At 42.1% G+C, this 19838-nt stretch overlaps 4 protein-coding genes across 5 annotated transcripts; 1 reads left to right on the forward strand and 3 right to left on the reverse strand.

Annotated features, from left to right (window-relative positions):
- The first annotated feature begins 259 nt into the window (after positions 1-259).
- vdac2 (voltage-dependent anion channel 2) lies at positions 260-6123 on the forward strand. Its single transcript, XM_012838709.3, has 9 exons — positions 260-381; positions 1919-1990; positions 2084-2133; positions 2512-2664; positions 2762-2814; positions 3797-4024; positions 4161-4311; positions 4643-4700; positions 5144-6123. Exons 2-9 carry the CDS (start codon positions 1924-1926, stop codon positions 5233-5235), a joined length of 852 nt encoding a protein of 283 aa, XP_012694163.1. The 5' UTR covers positions 260-381; positions 1919-1923; the 3' UTR covers positions 5236-6123.
- A 79-nt stretch (positions 6124-6202) lies between these two features.
- On the reverse strand, positions 6203-10371 carry LOC105909571 (neurofilament light polypeptide). The gene is made up of 3 exons (XM_012838212.2): positions 9188-10371; positions 8952-9076; positions 6203-8459 (listed from the first exon to the last, which is right to left on the reverse strand). The coding sequence occupies exons 1-3, from the start codon at positions 10202-10204 to the stop codon at positions 6905-6907; spliced, it is 2697 nt and encodes an 898-aa protein (XP_012693666.2). The 5' UTR covers positions 10205-10371; the 3' UTR covers positions 6203-6904.
- A 1459-nt stretch (positions 10372-11830) lies between these two features.
- On the reverse strand, positions 11831-13858 carry ifit8 (interferon-induced protein with tetratricopeptide repeats 8). Its single transcript, XM_042709586.1, is given in 7 exon segments — positions 11831-13169; positions 13172-13192; positions 13195-13403; positions 13405-13543; positions 13546-13654; positions 13657-13722; positions 13724-13858. Coding segments are annotated over 7 exon segments (930 nt in total). The 3' UTR covers positions 11831-12918.
- Positions 13859-14518: 660 nt separating this feature from the next.
- On the reverse strand, positions 14519-19536 carry comtd1 (catechol-O-methyltransferase domain containing 1). 2 transcript variants are annotated; one of them, XM_012838461.3, is made up of 7 exons: positions 19436-19536; positions 18894-19012; positions 16502-16607; positions 16107-16225; positions 15418-15472; positions 15129-15262; positions 14519-14878 (listed from the first exon to the last, which is right to left on the reverse strand). In XM_012838461.3, exons 1-7 carry the CDS (start codon positions 19485-19487, stop codon positions 14726-14728), a joined length of 738 nt encoding a protein of 245 aa, XP_012693915.1. In that variant the 5' UTR covers positions 19488-19536; the 3' UTR covers positions 14519-14725. The 2 variants fall into 2 exon arrangements, with proteins under 2 accessions (XP_012693915.1, XP_042565515.1); XM_042709581.1 differs by having other exon boundaries at positions 19408-19463.
- Positions 19537-19838: the final 302 nt, after the last annotated feature.

Below are 19838 nucleotides of genomic sequence, written 5' to 3' on the forward strand. Positions count from 1 at the left end.
CAGCTATACTTACAGGCTACTCAATTATGCAGATCTGGCTAGCAGGGACCTAGCCTGTGCATTGGATGGTCACCTTAAATATACATAATTTAAAACACTGTCAAAGAAATCAACCCACCGCCAAAAATATCATTAACATGGCAACTGTAAACTGTGGTATACGTTTCGAAAGCTTTTGTGTTTACAATGTCAACATTTATAATCAGGCATAAGTTTGACAACTACTGAGAAGGGTCCTTGGGTTTTAGAACGTGATAGGTTTGGATTTCCATTACATTACAGTCTCCTTCAGTTCGCCCTCCAACCGGTGAAGTTCACCAAAGCGGTAGCGCTTGTCACAACACCAGAAATATCCACATAGAACTTCATTACTTTGTACCGGTAAGAAATGCTCTTCATGGGGTTGCCTCTTCGTTAAGTGCGAAAGATAACGTTGATGAAATCACAACAGCTAAAACACCTATACAGTGCAATGCTGCAACATCTAGATAGCTAGCCAGCTAACACGCTTTGGCTTTTTGCTACCTAGCCGGGTTTGCCTCGCTCCGTTAGAGTGCTGTAGCTTTCTATGCTAGCTAACTTTGACTCAGGACCATGTTAAGTAAAGGTACACAGTGTACATGAGTGAATTGGACACTATCTATGCAGCTAGAAAACTTGGTCTAGTTTTGTTTTGATACTGTTAACAGTCTGCCGTCCGTGTTAACACGTGCAGTTACAGTGAAAGTCAAGGCGGTAACCAAAGATCTAACCAAAAGCTTGCTAGTTGAGTTGAGAGCTAGCTAGCTACTGTAAGCTAAGCTAGGTTAGCCTTGTACTAAACAGAAGTAACGTTATAGTGGAGCACACTGACGTACTGTCTTTCCCGTTAGATTTTTAGAGGTTTCACTTTCACTTTACAGACGCACTGTAAAACCAGTTTTTTTTTGTTGGACAACTTGATGTTTGTAGTATGTTGACTGGATAGCCTCCTAGGTTGCCTTCTGCTAACGTTAGTTATCGTAGTCAGCTGCATGGGTGAGTGTCCAAGGCGTTTGTAGTAAAGTTAGTTTAAAGATCAGCATGTGAACTTTCCCCAGATAACGTTGCAATTTGTTAGACTGCGTCTGTTGTTTATAATTATTATGTAGCAATAATGAGCAATGTCACTGTGTGGCAATTGCACGTACTGGCTCTGGGAATTTGGTTTCAATTAGCTAGCCTAGTTACTTATGGTAAACCTGCACACCGTGGATGCATGTCCTTCGTGTCAAAATCTTGTCCTATTGTGGTACGTCTAGTAACATTAACTTAAATTCTCAAACAACTTGTGTCGGTTACTTAAAGTTTTGGAAAAATGTATTGCTTTTCTTAACAAATTGGTTGGGGGCGAAGGCGTAACGTTAGTCCAGTCCAATTTCAGGGTCTTCTGTTACGGTATGTCCAATTTTCTTATGCTGTTAAGTTCTTGTAGTAACGGGCTTTGAGATCCAGCTGATTTTATTTAAAAATCAAGGATGAGGGAATATTGGGCCTCTTGATGGTCTTGATACAGTTGGAATGCGACTCTTGGAGAGGAGTGTACATGTTCTGTTTGTATAGATAAATAGGCTAGTAGCCATGCTAGCCAGACCTTATCCAAAAGGCAACGCACAGCCCTATGTGACTCACTGTAAGGCGTGGCCCTCTTTCCGATTAACTGACTGGAACATGGCAGACCATTGCAGCCCAATGGGGCCTCTTATCAAAGCTCATTCAGCTAAGCATCACTGAGTGCCAGTGTGCTTATTGTTGATAGGCTGTTAATCAGATCAGACCTTAGCCTTAGTCAATTTGAAGATGTCTGTCTGTATACCTCCCTGTATCCAAATTGCAAGTATTTGTTGTTGTTTTTTTATATGACTGTCTGTACATTGAATATGTGATTTTATGTTCACAGGCAGAATGGCGGTTCCTCCATCATACGCTGACCTCGGCAAATCTGCCAAGGACATTTTCAACAAAGGATACGGTACTGTGTACACGTTTGTTAATGCAATCTTAGCCTGTATAATCAAATCTTAAATTTTTGGAATTTTGCAACTAATTTTATGATCTTTAATAGGCTTTGGTGTGGTGAAACTTGATGTCAAGACAAAATCAGCCACTGGCGTGGTAAGAACATCTCACTCTTATATAACTCGTCTCACGTCTGCCCACTGTGATGATTGATTAAAGAGAAGATAATAAAAGAGACAAGCTCACTATTGTCCTTACTTGCCCTGTTGTTGCTGTGTGCGACTACAATCTGAATCAATCCGATTGTCTGGTTCATACCATCCTCTTGAGCTCATTATTATTTGACTAGTCCAAGTACTGTCAATAAACAGGACAAATGTTACCACTGCTACTTATGTTTTATATATATATATATTTTACAGTGATTATTCAACCAGTATATACATTATTTAGCCTCCACATAATTTTGTCTAATGGGATTGTATATAAATGTATGTGTTTCATGTATGTAATTGTTTGTGCAATTGCTCGTAGGAGTTCAAAACGGCTGGTTCCTCCAACACTGACACTGGCAAAGTGGTGGGCAGCCTGGAAACTAAATACAAGAAGTCTGAATATGGCTTGACATTCACAGAGAAGTGGAACACTGACAACACACTAGGAACAGAGATCACTGTTGAAGACCAGGTGTGCATCAGAAGTCGTTTTTTTTTTAAATTATTATTTCAAGAGTGTTTCTATCAGAATGTAATATATCGCCATATTAACAATATTTTCCTTTTAGATTGCCAAAGGTCTGAAGCTGACTTTTGATACAACATTCGCTCCTAACACAGGGTACGTAAAATCATTGATCATAGTGCCAGATAGTTTGCTGTGCTCCTTTTTTGACTGCTGGCATGTTTATACAGCTGGGTTATACATTTAAGGGCTGCGCAATTCATTGTTATATTAATGCCTTATGAATTTCACCTGTTTAGATGGATAAGCGCTAAGAATGGCTCGCTTGACCTTGTTTTCCTACCAAGGGCCTGTTTTGCAAGTCAGATATGTAGTTGCAGTCGAGGGAAGGCATTTTATTTATGAAGGCAACACACATGCTGTCGGTTCTCTCGATTGCAGTCTGTCAGACTGTATTAAGTTTCCATGAACTGCAAATCATTCCAGGGTTGTGACGCATGCCCAATGATGTGTGTGTGTGTGTGTGTGTGTGTGTGTGTGTGTGGGGAGGGGGTGGCACAGCGCAGACAGGCCTCTCAAATGACTCACATTGGTGGTCTTAGAACTGCTGTGTAGCTCCATGTTTGTCAGCCTGTCAGGTTCGTATAGAATGTGGTGTCATGTAGCAGTAGGCACATGGCTTGGTGTGTAGGTCCTTCAAGGTCATGTGTACGTGTCATGCTGTAGAGGGTATTTCTCCCTGCAAGATATGTACCTTGATCAGACAAATTAGTTAACAGATTCTGTATCGTGTTGTCTGCTTGACTGTCTCTGCACAATTAGGGACATTGCGGCATCTCTCATTAGTCTCTTGTTTGGACAATATGGTCTAAAGGGGGAAAGCCTGTTTATTTGATATCAATGTGTCTTCCAAATATAGAACTTGTAAATATACCTTAACTTATTGCGGCATTAACAAGCCCTTCTGTTGGCTGCTTTTGTTTGTGTGTAGCTAACACTGAAAAGCAGGCTGTTTTCCCCAAGAGCATAAGGCCAAGTGCAGCACGGATGTCTGATTAATGGCTTTGCAAGCACACATTAAAAGGTTGTAGCTGACACTGCGTGTGAATTAGACCTGTCTTTTCACTGTCGTTTACAGCAAGAAGAGCGGAAAAGTCAAGACCGCCTACAAACGTGAATATGTTAATCTGGGCTGCGATGTCGACTTCGACTTTGCCGGCCCGACCATTCATGGTGCCGCTGTTGTCGGTTATGAGGGATGGCTGGCCGGCTACCAAATGTCCTTCGACACAGCCAAGTCCAAGATGACTCAGAACAACTTCGCTGTCGGTTACAAGACTGGCGACTTCCAGCTGCACACTAACGTGTGAGTACTTCTTTTCTCAAACGCTGAGTAGTTTAGTATTCTGCAATGTGTTCCTCTGTCAGTGACGTGCATTTCAACCATTTGGGTTGACGATGGAAAGAGCTCCTTAATAATGGTCTATGCCCATTTCTTACAGCAATGACGGCTCAGAGTTTGGTGGGTCCATTTATCAGAAGGTGAGCGACAAGCTGGAGACATCTGTCAACCTGGCCTGGACCGCTGGCAGCAACAGCACACGCTTCGGCATCGCAGCCAAGTACCAGCTAGACAAGGATGCCTACATTAGTGTGAGTAACCACTGTTCTACTGCATGTAGATGATTGGGCCACAGTCTCCAGCCATTTTTGTCTTTTGCCACTGAGAGCTCCGAGCTCAGCCAGGGAGAGTGTTGAACTCTAATTGAAGGTGCCCATTTCAGTGTAATCAGAGGCAATTTGAGCCTCCAGGCCCTTGACAGCTGGCCTACATCTCTGAAAGCTGGGCTCAAGATTTTGTTGGCCGACTAAAATGTTGTAATTACGTTAAGTTCTCAATCTCCCCTATCAGTAGTCTTGATTTGTGTTTTCTGTATGTGTAGAGACTGATTCTTCTTCTTCTTCTTCTTCTTCTTGTTTCCAGGCTAAAGTGAACAATACCAGCCTTGTTGGTTGTGGCTACACTCAGACACTGAGACCAGGTATGTGATCATTCTGTGTCAAATATGAAAATGTACAGTGTGGAACTAGTTCAAGCATCGAAAAAAATTAAACTATATAATTTGAATAACTTCAAACAAATGTACATCAAAGTAATGTATGAACATTGTGGGGAAAAAACATGGTGGCACTAAAATGATTAAATCTACTATTTTCTGTAACTTCATGGTCTCCAGAGACATTACCTATCTTGGCTCAGTCTCCTTTGAATTGCTTGTTTGCCTTTTACAAATGTGTGGCAGAATTGTAGCCCACAAGATAAGCTACACTGTGTAGCTTTAATTTTGCACCATGTAATGTGGCCTGGGCAGTGCATCTTAAAAGATGGTACAAATGTCATAAATCACAGATCTAATAATGTCAGTGGATTTGTGATTATTATTGCTTTATTTTTTTAACCATCAGCCTATGTTTCTTTTTCTAGGTGTGAAGCTTACCCTTGCGGCTCTTGTGGACGGGAAGAGCATCAATGCTGGAGGCCATAAGCTGGGGTTGGGTCTGGAGCTGGAGGCTTAGATCATCCCCAGTGTAGCGTTTGGGGCGAGGGAAGATGAGAACAGTTTGGCCTTAAGACTGTTTCCACCTTAACCAGCAGGGCATTTCTGGAAGGGACGGGTTCAAAGACTACCCCAACCACAACAACAGAAAACAATTATTTTCAGCAACCCAGTGTGATGGTTTTCGTTGTCATGGTGTACTGTTTATTACTTGTTTTAGTTTTGAAGGTACTTGGAATGTGTTTAGAGACATCTTTTCATCTTGTTAACCCAGCACTGCCATTGCAATGAAATACAGATACCACAACGCGAAGCGGACTTGTGTGGCTATTATTTGGATCCCTCTGATTTTGTCGTTCACATAGTACTGTGGGAGGGATTTGACTTTTGTTGTTAAAACGTGTTAATGGGAGAGGGACATGATTTTATCATTTCTATCCACTGATATTCCCAAGTCGTCTGAACCACTCATGCATCAACTTCACTCTCTAGGGTCATACTATTATTTAAATACAGTTCTTCCTTTTTCCATGTACACAAGGACAAGCTTAAGCTGTCATGTTTTTTCTTGTAAGCCATTGGGATTTTGAAGGAGAAGGTGAGCTGTGCTGTAAACCTACCCCTGAACTGAGCATTTTATGGGATGGCTTCAACTGCAAGCCTACAGGGAGGAAATCTAAACCTTTTTGTCAGTTTGGTTTATTTATTGTCTCTCTTTTTTGCATCCATCAGACGACTTGGTGAGGTTAAGTCAGATGCCAAAACGGGTTTCTCTGGATGCTTAAGTTTAATGGTGAATGTAACATGTCAACATCATGTCACAGACTCATTGAGCCCGTGCTTACACACAACCGTGCAGGGGTCCTCATATGTATGGTCAAATTTTCAATAAAGTCTTTGAACTCCAGTGGACTTTCATTTAATAATTGATGTAATTGCTAGGATGTGTATCCAAGGCTTCCAATCCAATTATGCTGCTGCAATTGTGACAGAAGACCTTTTATAAATCAGATAAAGAAAACCCCTTGTTATATAGCTCTTCCCTTGATAGATGAAGCTATTGCAAGGGTATTTAATTTCACATGGTCAGCATTTATCACATACAATAGTCTTCCTCTGAGGATTGATTGATTGTGTTTCCTCCAAGAAGAAACCCTGTGAGTGCAGTGAAGTGATTTTACTTGTCTACCTCTGAATTGTAGGGTAAATTAAATCATGTGGTCCACAAATGTGGCATTGGATCGTAGCAAAGGTTCTATATATTAGAATGCATAACACTTCCTGAGTGATAAACTGTAGTACCATCTCCAAAACAGCAGCTTACACAACAAAGACTTAAGTTCCGGTATGCTGAAATTACATTTATTATCCTGGAGCATTCTAACAAAACACAAAAGTATGGAATGGATGGCACTAATGGAATAACAGTATGTTAGACATTCATGTTCCTATGCAAGTTGCTTTATCTAAACATGCATCAATTTACATTCATGTTTGAAGCTCCCATTGATGGGTAAGTAGCCATACATTTGCTTTCAGATTAGCTTGTGCCAGAACGATCATGCAGTCCAACCTAATCTTAGCCACTTTATATTGGAAGACGACTTCATGTTAGTCTTCCTTTCTCGTCTTAATCCTTTTGAAATAATTCAACCTTGTCACATATTTCTGTGTCATCTGCAGTATGGTTAAGCCGATTTTACGGTCCCTGATGATTTCTCATCTTTTTCATCCTTGGTGTTTTCTGCTGCTTCATTTATTTTGTCCACGTCCATCTTGGAAGCACGTTTCTCTTCTCCAGCCTGTCCCTGTTTGCCTTCACTGGTCATCTCTTTGCTTTGTTCCTTACTGACTTCTTCCGCTGTTTGTGGCTTTTCCAGAGGTTTCACCTTGTCTGTTTTCTCTTCAGGGCTTTGTGTCATTGGTTGACCTTTCTGTGATCCCTCCTTCTGTGTGGTCTCCTTATTTCCAGTGTCACTGGCTTGGCTGGACTCTTGTTTAGCTGTTTCTGTGCTCTTTTTAGTGCTGGCCTTTTCTGTTGACTCAGTCTGGGGTGTTCCCACAGACGGCGTTCTCTCTCCTGTTGGGTCATCCAGTGCTTTCCCCCCTTGCTGTGTGTTTCCCTCTGATGCATTCACATCAGTACCCACCTCTGACTTGGCTTTGGCTCCCTGTTCAAGGGCTTTCAGCTTCTCTTCCTTATTGTTTTCTGTTGGAGCAGGGCTGTCTGTGGAAGCGCTCTGGACTATGGGTGTGATTACTTCACTTTCTTTTGTCTTTGCACCTACAGCGTAACCACCCAATGACTTTGGGGCGTCTCCTCTCTCCTTTGCTGGCTTACCTTCTCTGCTGTCAGTCGTTTTCCCATGGATTATTTTACTGTGCGCATGAGCATTTGCATTTGATGACACAATACTGTATGACCCAGCAGACTCATCTTGACTGTCATTAAGGCCCTCACAGACAGGTTTCTGCTCATCTGCAAAGGCAAGCTGCTTTTTAGAGTCGTCACCTTTCTTGTCTGTCGGTGCAGTGGTTTGCTCAGCATCTTTGGTTTCCTGAGAAGGGTTGTCCCCCGTTTGGACATCTGCTTTGGAGGCCTTGTCCCCTTCTGAGGTACCATTGGTGTCAGGAGCCTGAAGTTCCTCCGTATCTCTCTCACCTTTCATTGTATCCATTTGACTGTGCTTCTCGTCAGCCTGAGTCTGTTTGGTCTCATCTGATGCAGCAGGCTCAGCCTCCGTTTCTCCGTTGTTTTCTTCAGGATGATGGGTGCCATTCTCTATGCTTGCAGAGGCCTCCTCTGATGGCTTCTCCTGTGTCTGTTTGGTCTCATCTGATGCAGCAGGCTCAGCCTCCGTTTCTCCGTTGTTTTCTTCAGGATGGGCGCCATTCTCTGTGCTTGCAGAGGCCTCCTCTGATGGCTTCTCCTGGGCCTCACCTTCCTCAGCTTCTCCAGACTGTGCTTCTACATCTGCCTCCTCCTCACTACTTAATTTCTCTACTTCCTCATCACCAAAAGTTTCTTCAGACTCAGTCTCATCAATTTCCACATCCTCTCTTGTTGTTTCTGTAATTATTTCCTCAACAAACTTATACTGAGGTTCTGCTCTTCGAGTAGTTCCCCCATGCCTTGCGATACATGGCAGAGTGTAGACCGGAGACTGCCTGTAAATGTATGGAACTGATATGTTGGTGTCTGTGACAATGGAATAGCGACATTCTTCTCCCTCTAGGAGTTTCCTGATGAAAAGAAACAAGCAGCATTTTCAGTTATATCGTGACTGCAATAAACCTGACTTTGTGAATCATGTCTGCCCGAATAAACATAAAGTAGCATACAGTGAAGTATTCTTCTGAAACACAGATGTGAAACAATAATCCTTCATATAAGCCACCCCTTTCTATATTCTTATCCAGTGCAACATACTGGAAATATAATCTGTGTCCCAGGTTGTCCACTAAATTAATCTAGGCTTCAGGGGCGTTATTATTAGTGGTGAGTTATTCCATTCCATTTAATAAGTAAACTGGCTTACCTCAGTACCAAGTTACGGGCCAACTACAAAGCACCAGATTCAGATAATCAAGAACCACAGCGCATCTTCATATTCAAACCATGTATGGTATATTTGGGTTGCAACTAAGTATGTCAGAAGTTTAATCCTGCAGGAGATGGATGTTGGGTCCTTTTATGTCTTAGTCAGTCTATGTAGTTATATTTGAATTTATCACCTGTAGGAAAAGATTTCTGCATCCAAAGCCACTTTCACATTGAGCAAGTCCTGATATTCCTGAAGATGTTCAGCCATCTCATGTTTGGAACTGTAAAGCTCGTGCTCCAGCTGTCCTACGGTGCTCTGTAATCAAATGGTGTGTATTATTGATTATGAAAGTGCTGACGATGAAATATATGTGTTTTCACATACCGGTTAAAACAGATACACTTTCATTTGAAATAGTTGGCCTACCTGATAGTGGTTTATTTCAGCATTGTGTTGTTCCTCGAGACCATAGAGTTGTTTTTCCAAAGCCTCTCTCATACCCTTGGCAGAGTCCATCTCGATGCTTTTGGACTGCAGCATGCGCCTGTGTTCGCTGATTTCCTGTCTCGTTGCCATGAGTGCTTCCCTACTGACCTCGGTGGCTTTGGTCAACTTTGCTGCCTGTGAGCGGAAACCTGCCTCGGCATCGCGAATGTTTGACACTGTGCAACCTTCCAGCTGAATTCTGATGTCTCTTAGGGCTGAGGTAATGTCACCTTTCCCAAAGTCAACTGCCTCTGGTGTAACCTGGGCTTCTTTGATGTGGGCCATCATCTCTGCCACTTCGTCTTCATGGTTTTTCTTAAGGAAATTCATTTCGTCCTGAAGGCATTGTGCTTTGTTGTCCAATCCCATTTTAACAGAATTGGCGTCACAGATGTATTTCTTCAGCACTGTAATTGTATTCTCAGCGTCCGACCTGGTGCGAATTTCGTGCTCATATTTAAGTTGTATGCAATGGAATTCGTCCTCCATATTATAATAATCCAATTCAACATGGCGTTTCTGAAGGCTTATTTCATTTACCAGTTTTCTTAGTTCTTTCAATTCTGGGTCATACTCTTTGGAAACTGATGCAGAGCTCTGTGTCTGCTGTTTTATCTCCTCGATTTCTCTCTCTAATTCTTTATTTTGACTCTCCAAATGACGAACCTTGTGAATAAATCCGGAGAACCGGTCGTTCAGGCCGCGCAGCACTTCTTTCTCATTCATTTTCAAAGGTGTTCTGCCGGAGAATTGATTGGTGTCATCGAAAGAACGGGTTGATTTTAGAGCTGGTCTAAATTGGAGTCCCACTGTCCCATTGCTTCTGTGCAGCAACTCGGCTGACTTGGCGCCAACGCTGGGAGTCAGCAACGCTGAAGGTGATGTAGGACGCGTGGAATGATATCGATGTTCCACCACATCGGCTCTTCTACTAGGCGAATACAGCAGACGTTCCATCCTGCGAGTGATTGGTGCCTGTGTACCGTGCTGCAGGGGTGAGCGATAGCTTTATATTCACCGGCGAGTGCTTAGCTTGCGGGGAGGAACTGTCCATAGTGCTTAAATGCAACGACTCAGCTAAACCACCCTAACCAGCGTAGGCTATGTCCTCCCACAGCACCCATGGAGAGTGAGAGTGAGGGGGCGGGTCAAATATTCACTGCTTACTGAATGCACATGGTCAAAAAATCACATCACAAGTCAGTGTAGGGTAGTGTTAGCTCATAATGTCCAGCAGTAATAATACTTGGAGACCTTTGGATTAACATCAGCAGCAGCAAAAATAAAAATGTGATGTGAAAAATGATGTATTAGAAAACCACCAAAAAGGAGTAAGTTAATGTGAACTATTCTCACACAGAGGAGAGACAGAGTTGGCTATTTTATTCTGGGACAGTTTCAACAGCAGAATTCATATCCTTTCAGTTACAGTTTTAATTTTCTTCTCCACAGATTCTGCAATGAGCTCTCACAGTCTTAGTAGAATGCAAATCTGATCATAGTTGCCATAGTGGCATCACTTCAGTTTCAATTAAATTAATGTGTATGGCACCAGTAGCAACAGACATTGTCTCAAAGAGCTTTACAGAGCCGAAGGCCTGAACCCCCTTGAGCAAGCAATGTTGGCAAGGAAAAGCTCCCTTTTAATAGAAAGAACCCTTAAGCAGAACCCAGCTCAGATGGGGACCCATCTGCTTGAGTGTCATCAGTGTTTTTTTTTTTCTAAGGCCCACGACACCTTTTAATGACCCAACACCCAAACACAACTTGCTGCTTCTTTCTTCACCCACCCACTGAGGTTCTGCAGAGTTGGGAGGACATCATAAGTGGCTCCAACGATGAATTGAATGCAGTTACCATCCATAGCCCAAAGTTCTCTCCAGCTGATCTTCCTTGTCTCAACACCATGCCAGTTCAGCCATTGCCCTTGCTTTGCTTGAGAAGCCACTGCTGCCTGTATAGTTTGCTCTTCTTGCTCACAAACAAAGCCATCTGCTCTCTGCCTCCTCCTCCCAAGCAATGTAGCTTTACCCCATGCTTTCCAACTGTCACCTAACCCAAACCCTGCTCTTCCTCTCCGTACCTGCCCGATGGTATCCCTATGCTGTAATACACCTTGTGCATGTTGAACTGCTTCTCGTTGAGTCCACTTCTTTTTGACCCTTGGGGCAGTGTTCTTGACTTCTGGATTCTTAGACTATGACAATGTCATCTCCAAGCTGCTTTTAGCACAGTAGAACCCCATCCACCAAGCTGATCATGGGTAACTCCAAAATTCATTTCCCATACAATGCTACAGTGCTTTGACAACGTGGCACCCCAAGCCATTTCCTAAATGCCTTATTCATGACTCTCTCACATTTCTCCACCTCTGAAATAGCAACTTCATACACAGTCGAATGCCATCTTATGAGTGGCAAAAGCCAGAATTGCAAGCACCACACGTTCAGTTTAGGAGGCAAGAAGGTCTTATCAATAGTACTGATAGCCTTAACAATGAATTCTCTAAGCTCTGAAACCTGTTCTCGGTTACTCAGTGTGGAATTGTACCACTGCCTTAACTCTTCACAGGTTTTCCTACCAGAGAAGGAATCACCTCACCATCAATATCAAACTTCTCTTCCTTACTGATTGAACACATTTGCGGGTGTCCCTTTCATCCTTGCCGTCATTCAACTTGGCTAACAGCTGACAGGTGATGGAGCAGTTGTTGAATCAAGCAAATACTTCAGACAGACATTCTATTGGCTTACATGGGGCAGATGTACAACAGGCATACATACAGGTTGCAGGGTGTGGAAAGGAAGATAGTAAAATAGTAGAGTAATGTCAGCATACAAATATAATGAGGATAATGAGAAAGTGTTTGGTGCTATGTATTACCAGAGAAATGGGTAGACTGGCCATCAAAATGTGTGTTTGATGCATTGTAGATGATGTGTAGTAGAACTTTGGATGTGATTGTTAAGTGTAAATAGGCTTTAGGAGTTTTCAAATCCTACAACCATTCTCTTACATAGACTGCGATGGCACCTTGTCCAGTGACAAGGTATGGAATGAAAGTGAACACCTGGAGCCTTCTCAGGTAATCAGAGAAACAGGTAAACCTCTGCATCTAGATACACTATACTGCTCAAGGAATCAGAGAAACAGGTAAACCTCTGCATCTAGACACACTATACTGCTCAAGGAATCAGAGAAACAGGTAAACCTCTGCATCTAGACACACTATACTTCTCAAGGAATCAGAGAAACAGGTAAACCTCTGCATCTAGACACACTATACTTCTCAAGGAATCAGAGAAACAGGTAAACCTCTGCATCTAGACACACTATACTTCTCAAGGAATCAGAGAAACAGGTAAACCTCTGCATCTAGATAGACTACATGTACACTTTCACTATCATGTCCAGTTGCTGTAAATATGCAATGGTCGCTTTATGGCATTATGGCATCTATTATATAGCTACACATAAAATGATAAGTTGGTTCATGTCCTAAATGTATGGATATCTGTTTGAATACTTGACTAAAATCCTCAGAAGTGATTACACATTAAAGCGCGAGGAAGCTTTTTGTTTTAAAACTAGGGAGCTAACTATCTAAAATACATGAAAAACTTGAACAATTGGCACTGATGAAAGCTTGCAAGCCTGCTAAATGGGGTCTCTTACATGCTGTGCAGGTTAAAGTCGCAGTGGCAGGCCTGGATGTCTATAGGCTGAAGGTCAGGAAGGGAAAACAGTTTCAAGAAATTTCTTTCTGCTTCCTCTGCGTTTTTCCCCTCTACATACGAGCACCAAACTTGCCCGCAAGCTCCCTCCTCAAAATGGAAAATGCACCACGTAAGGAGTTTGGGGTTGTGGGGCTGTCCCATTCCGATTGCTTTCCAATGGTAATCGTTGCCAATTTAGTGGTGGGAGAGTTTGGCGCCCTCTTCAGGTCCTCAACAGCACATGCAGTGCCATGTCATGTGACTGCTCTTTCTTCAGGAACTTGGCCACCTGTAAAACAACAGGCAGGTTGTCTGGTGCCATGCCAGGGGCTTTCCCTCATGTGCCCCCAGGCTTCCGCATTCCTTCTGTTTTTTTATAGCACTTCAGGCCCAGATAACCATGGATCATTGGATTGCCTAGGTCAAGGGCTTTTTTGAGATGCTGGGGAAACTGCGACAGGGAGCCTCGTGTCCTCTGTAGTCTCCAGGCCCTCCAGACGGTATAGGGCAAAGGCATACCCTGATTTCCATTCCTTGTCATCCTATTCTTTCTGCAGGGCCTCTTGGACGCTTTCTTTAGCTTGGAGAAGCGCATGATAGCCCAGGCCTTTTCACTGAGTGCCTACCGCACCAGAGCAGCTGGTGAGCTCCCGGGGAAGGTGACATAAGTCTTCCTTACTCTCTGGATGTACTGTAGGACTTGGCTGCAGCAGCAGCCCCCATATGGTGATGCACCCAGGCCAAGTTTGCATAGGTCACAGCACTTCATTTTGTTTTTAGCACAGTCAGTAGTTTTCTGCAGTGCTAGTTTAAGGTGTTCAAGGGACTTGGCATTGTAACACTGCAAGAGTTTTATTTAGGCCAAAATGTGTCCACTTTCTTTGAAATTACCCATATACTCTTGTGAGATGAGGATATTCTCACTAAACATGATCTCCAGGAAGTTGAGATCAGTGCCATTTACGTCATGTCATTTACATTTACAAAAATGACAATACCATGTATGATAGTACATGAACACCACCAGCAGAGTACAAAAAGACTGTAAAGCAAACAAAACTGATGATTGAATGAGCAGCATAACAGGAAATCTGCTGTTCTGTGTTATACTACTACTGTGCTGTATTATGGAGGATGATTATGTATTCACTGATCTGGAAAGAATAGGCTATAGAATAATGAAGCTGTTGAATGATGCTGCAATAATCCTGATGGCTAAACCCCTAATCAAATGTCACTGGTGATCAAAAAAGAAGTGTCTTAAGGAAGTAGTGAAACCAAAGAGTGAACGACAGGCATTCCTTGGTAACTGGGCCCTCGCCTAAATATCAGTGAGACCTGTGTTGACCTGGGTTTGTTCTGGATGGAGTCGCTACAGTAGTTAGCAGTGTGAAATGTACTGGCAAATTCATATTTAAAGTGGAATTACAAAACAGGCACAGACTGCAAGTGAGAATTGATTTCTTTCCTCAGTTTAGTTCAGGGTCTGGGTCAGAACTTAACATATATTTGCAGTCATTAGTAAAAATAGAAACATTTTAAAAACACCCAAAAATATTTGACCAAGTGAAGTTTATGTGCTGCATCTCTCAGTGCTGTAAATGCATCTAATGTACAGGCATACAGTTTGTCTTTTACAATATGAAGGATAACATTGATTTTTAAGTAATCACCAAAAGCAGTAAATGACATGGATAATACACCTGCGTAGATTTAGCATAACATATATAGTGATAAACATATATGGGCGCACAAATCTGAATTAGCGTTTAAAGGCAAGGGTCAGCCCATCTCCAATTGTAAGCATGCTGAGGTCAATCCTCTCATCGTTATGCAACTTCTTGTTTAGTTTGTCAAGAGTCTTGGAGGTGATATCATCCTCTCTTGGGGCAACAACACTCCCACTCCAGAGAACCTGGAAGAGAACGAGATTCCGCTGTGACTGTGCCTGGTACTAACAGAGTGTGATGGTGTGGGATAATAACTAGATAATAAAATACCACACCTACGTCTTTCAATTCACGTTAAAGCTATATAGGAACATAACAATGAATAATACAACTGAAGAGTAAATAACTCTAAACAGCCCCTCTAAATCATTTGTGATTTCCTGAACTAAATGTGCACATATTTGACCTATCTAGCTGCAGTTTTTTCATACTCACATTGTCAATGGCTATAATGCCTCCTTTCCTCACAAGCTGAAGGGACCTCTCATAGTATTCGTCATAATTCTTTTTGTCTGCGTCGATGAAAACAAAGTCAAAGGTCTCCGCTTCACCAGCAGCGAGGAGTTCATCTGTGGCATTTGGGACATGCTTTCATCAGTATCAATGCTTTCTATTAGCTTTTTATCTACAAGTATTTGTTTTTGTATTGTTGTGTATATGGATGGTTAACTTTTGACAAGTTGGTCATTTGTGTGCATTTTTTATTAAGGCTTAGTTTATTTACCAAGGGTTGTTAGAGCAAGTTGTAGACGAATATCTATTCTGTCCTCAACCCCAGCCTAGGGGAGAGAAAGAGAGAGAGTGAGAGAGAGAGAGAGAGAAAGAGAGAGAATGGTGGTGTGAGGAGAGTATTCTTCATCCGAACTCATTAGGCTTTATTCCCTGTCCATTCCCTTCTTTAGTGCTCTCACCCTGCAAGAAACTGGTGCAGAGCACACCTTGTCTCTGTGATATAGTACATTATGTTTCTCAGAGAGCGCGCTCATATTTCTACCCACTGGGCCCCCAGAGACAGAAGACTACACTGCAGAGGGAATGTCTGCCTGACACTGCAGGTATGGAGCTGGGCTTTTCCACCTCTCTCACGTCCCCATTCATGTCTCTCAGCATCTCTTAGCACAGGCTGACTGACATATCTGCCTCCTCTGCCCCTGCGGCACCCAGACACTTTTAATGGATCCTCAGCAGTTGTCCTGCAGTTTCATTACACAGCGACATAATTAAGTGCTTGTTAGTAAATTTGTCGAAAATGAGGAAGTAATTGCCTTAGCAAACAATGATGCCAAGAGTAAAATGTTGCAGTAAAAGTGACATTACAGTTACAGGCTATAGAAAGGACCGTATAGCCACATAGAAGGGACAAAACTATCAAAAAGGAGAGAAGTACAGGTTGAAAAAAACAGACAGCAGTACCTCTTTGAAGAAGGGTTTGCTTATGTTGACGTATTTCTCTTCAATTTCACAGGCCACCACCTTACCATCCTCTGGCATTGCTAACGCCATACTCAGGGTATTGTATCCAGTATACATACCTGAGACAAGAAGCAGTAGAATTAGATGAAGAGATGAAGAGATGCCTCTCAACCCATCTTATCCATCCAACCTTATTTATATAGTTCATGAAAGGTCAGGGCATTTACTTTAAACACAATTTATCTCTCCTGTATAGTTCATTTATATTGTGTTTACTAGTTTACATTTCTCCTAAAGCTCTGACATATTACAATTATTCTGACATAATCTTAATATGGTTCTATTGCATGTCAAAATCTGTGAATTGTGATTCAGGTTTTGCTTGTATTTTCTACCTATTTCAATCGTTTTTTTAGCTTTGATGAGTTTCACAAGGTTTGCCATCAGCTGTACTTGTTCCTGGGGAACCATCATGATGCTCCAGGGATCCTCCATGGTTTTCTTTAGGAAAGGGAGGAGATGGGGATCATTTTATTGTAGTACAAAAACATTGTGACAACCCATTGCTTCACTGTAGGCAATCACAAAACACAAAACACAACTTAAGATGTGATCGTGTCAGACTGGGACCACAGAGGATAAATATACAACTTGTATGTGAGAATAACATAAATAAAGTTCTAAAAATAATTGTTGGATGATGAAACATTACCACAATCTATTGCCAAAAAAACTGAGAAAATTCACGTAGCTAGTAGACGTAAATAGTCTATGGTTATTTCAAACATTTCAAACAGGACTGAAATGATGTTTAGTAAAAGAACAGTGCAAGCCTTTTCGAGCAATTTTGTTTACGACTGATTAGTAAAGGTTGGTGTACTGTTGTCACTGATGTTTAATCCTGCACTTCAGTTTGATGGAACACGGAGTGGAAGACAATCACCCATAGCACCGTTTTCTTTTTGATGGATTTCTGAACGTTGTAACCACATGCTGCCATCTAGTGATTAAACAGCAAAATGCACTTGACTAAGATATACATTAATGTGCTGAATATACTGAGAGTTCCACTTTAGCTATTTAATTATCAAGGCATCAACACACTGAATATCTAAACACAGAAAATCCAAGCAGCATGAGATGTTTACATGCGGGTTACCTGGTGCTTAAAGGAGCGATATGTTTAAAATTGGTACTCAGTTCCAAATTCAAAATATTGTTATTCAAATAGCGTCCCCTCCTTCCCGAACTCACGTGGGTTGCCAGGTTAAGGACACTGAACCTTCACGAATGAGTGCAAGAGGAGCTCAACATTAACTTTCACAATGGCAAGCGGCAAGTCCTACACTATAAATAGATCAGCTAATGTATACATTTGCAGTGTTCGCAAAAGATAAACCAGCTCATATTGATAGTTTATACTCAGTGTTAGCTAAAGGCATGCCTGGCTATGTACGTTAGCCAAAGCTAAGCCTGTTATCCCGAAAACAAGCCCACTGCACCGAAAAAAGGCTACGCACTGAATTCCGCTTTACTTCTTTCCAGGCCCCAATAATAATAACGCATTGCTCAATTTAACAGATAAGGTATAAATCATTTCACACCTATTTTGGGGTAGTAGCCTACTGTTCTTCCTTGTTGCAGATATCAGTTATGACATGCCCTCACCAGTGTCAAGTGAAGCCAGTGAGGGCTAATACGAGAGACTGAGGAAGGAGAGGATGAGCTAGAGAGAGGAGCAGGGACAGGAAGAGGAGAAGGGAGTGCAGATGATCTAGAGGAAGAGCAACAGAGAGAAGAGAGAGTGCAGGTTCTGTAAAAATCTGTGAGCCATCCCCATGGATGGATTATGAAACCACGGGCCCCTGGGCCTGGACATGTAAAAGGCCCCCCCTTCGCGTGCGCACATGCAAAAATTGCAAAACATTACTAAAATGTAATGGGTTTTTTCAACAGCACAATAACTAAATTCACCTGTACCTCAACAGGATTTACAGCGCACATACACATTTCTTTAACACAGCGCAGGTACACTCAATTAAAGCCATACATAACTGCGACTTCACGTAGAGGCTCTGGCTTAGGAGCCCCCTGAGCTCATGGGCCCCTGGGCCTGGGCCCGTTCGGTAATCCATCCCTGGCCATCCCCACCTCTCACCACACACACATACACACAACACGTGCAAGCATATTGTAACAGTTGCGAGGCATTGCGTAACAGGCCTGGTTCGCCTCAAGATAAGAAGCTGATCAGTGATGCTGAATATTGAAACTTCATTGACTAGTAGCCTAAAACTGCTACACAAACATAGTGAGCACACAGTGCACAGCAGTCTAATGGACAGGAGAAAATAATCCAACTTGGCATCTGTCTTTTTAAATCCTTCTGGACTCTTGGCGCCTCCATCTTTCAAATGCTTCTCCAATATGTATCCGCATTTTACTATGTCGCTGGTCATGCAGCTTTTTAGAAGGACATTTATGCTTTTTTTCGTTGAATGGAATCAAACATTATCTCTGTTTTTGGTCCATTTAATCTGCTTACTTCCATGGCGGCTTGCATGCTGTGTTTGTGTTCTTCAAAATAGCAGCCTACTGGAGAAATGGGCAGTGGGCAGAATCACACAAGCCAAAACACAACCAGTATGCTTGCTGTAGCATTGTTGTCGGAGAAGCTGGTATTTCAGTGTAGCATGTTTCCTTAATCTCTGATGACATGTCATGGTCATGTTATGATTTAGTACAGTAAATGTAATACATAATCCAAGGTCCTTTAATAGAACATACCAGTCGCAGTTTCTCCATCACTGGGTGTTCTCTCACTGAGTTGTTCAGCACGTACTGAAGCACCGGGTCATTCTTGCCTCTGCTGTGGCTTTTTCCGATCAGTGCAGATTTGCTCATCACTACAAACAGAGTGTAAATGTACATTTGACTGAACCAATACCAGCCTGGGTTTTACATGAATGCACATGCACATGGTTTATCTACATGAATTAATCCACTGAATTTCGTGTGATAGCCTTTGCCCAAATCTCTAACAATTTGGTAACCTAGCTTCAAACCATATTTACATACATATATTAACCCTACAATTAACTGCTATTCAGTCATTTGTAACACATCATTATCAGGCATGCATATCCACCTTGTATTGAGGGTTGATTTTATAATCAATCTTCAATACATTTCTATACTAGTTTACAGTACATTTGAAAAATGCTGATTCCAATAATGTTTCACAGATAACATCTTATAAAACTTGTGTAATCAATAATTAGGTAATGGTATAATTGCTCACCACAAGGGATATAGCAGTCACTACTTACTTAACAGTGCAAGGAAAACACAGCAGCTGTGGAGAGGCTTGGTATGTGCCATGGTTGATGTTGCATCAGTGTCCAAAGGTACTCAGCTTGGTCTCTGGACTGCTGCTACTTATATCCACTGCAAAGGTTACTAGGACCCACTATTTGCTTTTTCGCACGTGTGTGTGTGTGTGTGTTTGTGTGTGTGTGTGTGTGTGTGTGTGTGTGTGTGTGTGTGTGTGTGTGTGTGTGTGTGTGTGTGTGTGTGTGTGTGTGTGTGTGTGTGTGTGTGTGTTTGTGTGTTTGTGTATGTGCATGTTTGTGTGTGCGCGTGTGTGTGTTTGTGTTTAAATGTCCTGCATGTATTTCTACAACATTTACTCTGGGTCAAATCATTTTTCTTTTGGGATTCTGACACAGTGAA

The sequence above is a fragment of the Clupea harengus genome, chromosome 13 (genome assembly GCF_900700415.2).
Source record: "Clupea harengus chromosome 13, Ch_v2.0.2, whole genome shotgun sequence".
In the NCBI taxonomy this organism is placed as follows: domain Eukaryota; kingdom Metazoa; phylum Chordata; class Actinopteri; order Clupeiformes; family Clupeidae; genus Clupea; species Clupea harengus.

Coding starts and splice junctions, on each gene's coding strand:
- comtd1 (XM_012838461.3), bottom strand. CDS start 19,487: ATGGCACATACCAAGCCTCTCCACAGCTGCTGTGTTTTCCTTGCACTG. Junction 19,013..19,435: donor TGTTTTCCTTGCACTGTTAA/GTAAGTAGTGAC, acceptor CTCTGTTTGTAG/TGATGAGCAAATCTGCACTG. Junction 16,608..18,893: donor TGATGGAGAAACTGCGACTG/GTATGTTCTATT, acceptor CCTTTCCTAAAG/AAAACCATGGAGGATCCCTG.
- LOC105909571 (XM_012838212.2), bottom strand. CDS start 10,204: ATGGAACGTCTGCTGTATTCGCCTAGTAGAAGAGCCGATGTGGTGGAA. Junction 9,077..9,187: donor CTGAAATAAACCACTATCAG/GTAGGCCAACTA, acceptor ATTTGATTACAG/AGCACCGTAGGACAGCTGGA. Junction 8,460..8,951: donor GCAGAAATCTTTTCCTACAG/GTGATAAATTCA, acceptor TCTTTTCATCAG/GAAACTCCTAGAGGGAGAAG.
- vdac2 (XM_012838709.3), top strand. CDS start 1,924: ATGGCGGTTCCTCCATCATACGCTGACCTCGGCAAATCTGCCAAGGAC. Junction 1,991..2,083: donor CATTTTCAACAAAGGATACG/GTACTGTGTACA, acceptor GATCTTTAATAG/GCTTTGGTGTGGTGAAACTT. Junction 4,701..5,143: donor CACTCAGACACTGAGACCAG/GTATGTGATCAT, acceptor TTCTTTTTCTAG/GTGTGAAGCTTACCCTTGCG.